The sequence below is a fragment of the Kryptolebias marmoratus genome, linkage group LG20 (assembly GCF_001649575.2).
Source record: "Kryptolebias marmoratus isolate JLee-2015 linkage group LG20, ASM164957v2, whole genome shotgun sequence".
Taxonomy (NCBI): Eukaryota; Metazoa; Chordata; class Actinopteri; order Cyprinodontiformes; family Rivulidae; genus Kryptolebias; species Kryptolebias marmoratus.
The window spans coordinates 18,674,249-18,675,417 of NC_051449.1; the positions used below are offsets into that span (position 1 = coordinate 18,674,249).

General features: G+C 51.6%; 1 protein-coding gene across 1 annotated transcript in view; it reads left to right on the plus strand.

Annotated features, from left to right (window-relative positions):
• The window catches only part of LOC108238239 (chondromodulin), a 9,776-nt gene that overhangs the window by 6,080 nt on the left and 2,527 nt on the right, over positions 1–1,169 (plus strand). The window contains 2 exon segments of the mRNA XM_017420198.3: positions 941–999; positions 1,002–1,052. Of these exon segments, the coding sequence (XP_017275687.1) occupies positions 941–999; positions 1,002–1,052 (110 nt within the window).

Genomic DNA, 1,169 nt, shown 5'->3' on the forward strand with positions numbered 1-1,169 from the left:
GTCATGTACAGATGAACCGAGCAGATATTTGAGACTTTCAAAGCCACATTCTCGCCTAAAAATGTTGTAAAAAATCATGTTGTGTCACTTAAAGTGTAATATAGCAAAATAATTTGTCGGCCGGGCGGGGGTCGCTGCTCTGCAGAGAGGTTGAGGTTCCGAGGTTCGGGAGCGGACCGAGAGCAGCCGGGCGCGGCGCACGGCGCCCCTCGACGTGATCCTCCGCGCACCGCCGACGAGGCGCTCCCGGCCGGCGCTCCCACTGTTTAAAACACTACATTTTTAAACAGTGTTTGAAGCTAAATGTGACAAAATTTAGGCATGAATTTTGAGCACAAGCTCGTTTACAAACGGCGCCCCATACAGCTGGGCAGGGAGGAGTCGCAGCTCGTTCAGGAGGCAAGACAAGACGAGAGCACACACACGAAGCAGAATAGTTTGAGCCAAAATCGGAATCAAAACTACAGGTTTGATCAAATACAAAGCCCTGATTGTGCAGTTTGGGTTCAGATTTATTCACGTCGGCATCGCGATGAACCAGAAAAACGATTACAGTCCTCCCCCTTCGTGCACACACACACTGCTCCAATCTAACTCTGACAGAAAAACCAAAAACAGAATCAGTGTTTACACAAAAAAAATGAGATGAAACGGGTCAAACGGTATCAAGCGTTTCTATTTAACATCACAGCTGTTTCATCTACAGAAAGAGAGAGGAGGGGGGGAAAAAACAGGCTAATAAGAAAAACAGAAGTCCTTTTTGAAGTTTCCAAGCAACCGAGTGGGCACTTTTTAGCATGCCGTGAGGTCAGAAGTTTGCAAAATGCATTTTTTCCCTCCCCTCTTCTGAGGACTGTGCAACAAGGAGCCATGCCGCATTAGTGCCACTCGGCTCCTAAATTCGGCCTGCTGTCAGAAACTGAGCCTGTGATGTGCGCAGGCGGGAAGAGGAAGAGGAGAGCCGCCCCCCATCAGCGCCGCCAGGCAGCCGGGCAGGAGGGGGGGGGGACGAGGATGCGGACGCAGCGTTCAACCCGGAGAACCCCTATCAGGTGAGTCACGCCAGCACAGTTCCCCGCTTGTTTACATCCGGCCGCAGCGTTGGAAGCGCTGTCCGTTTGGATCTGAGGTTGTTTGTGTGTGTGTGTGTGTTGGCTGGGGGGGGGGGG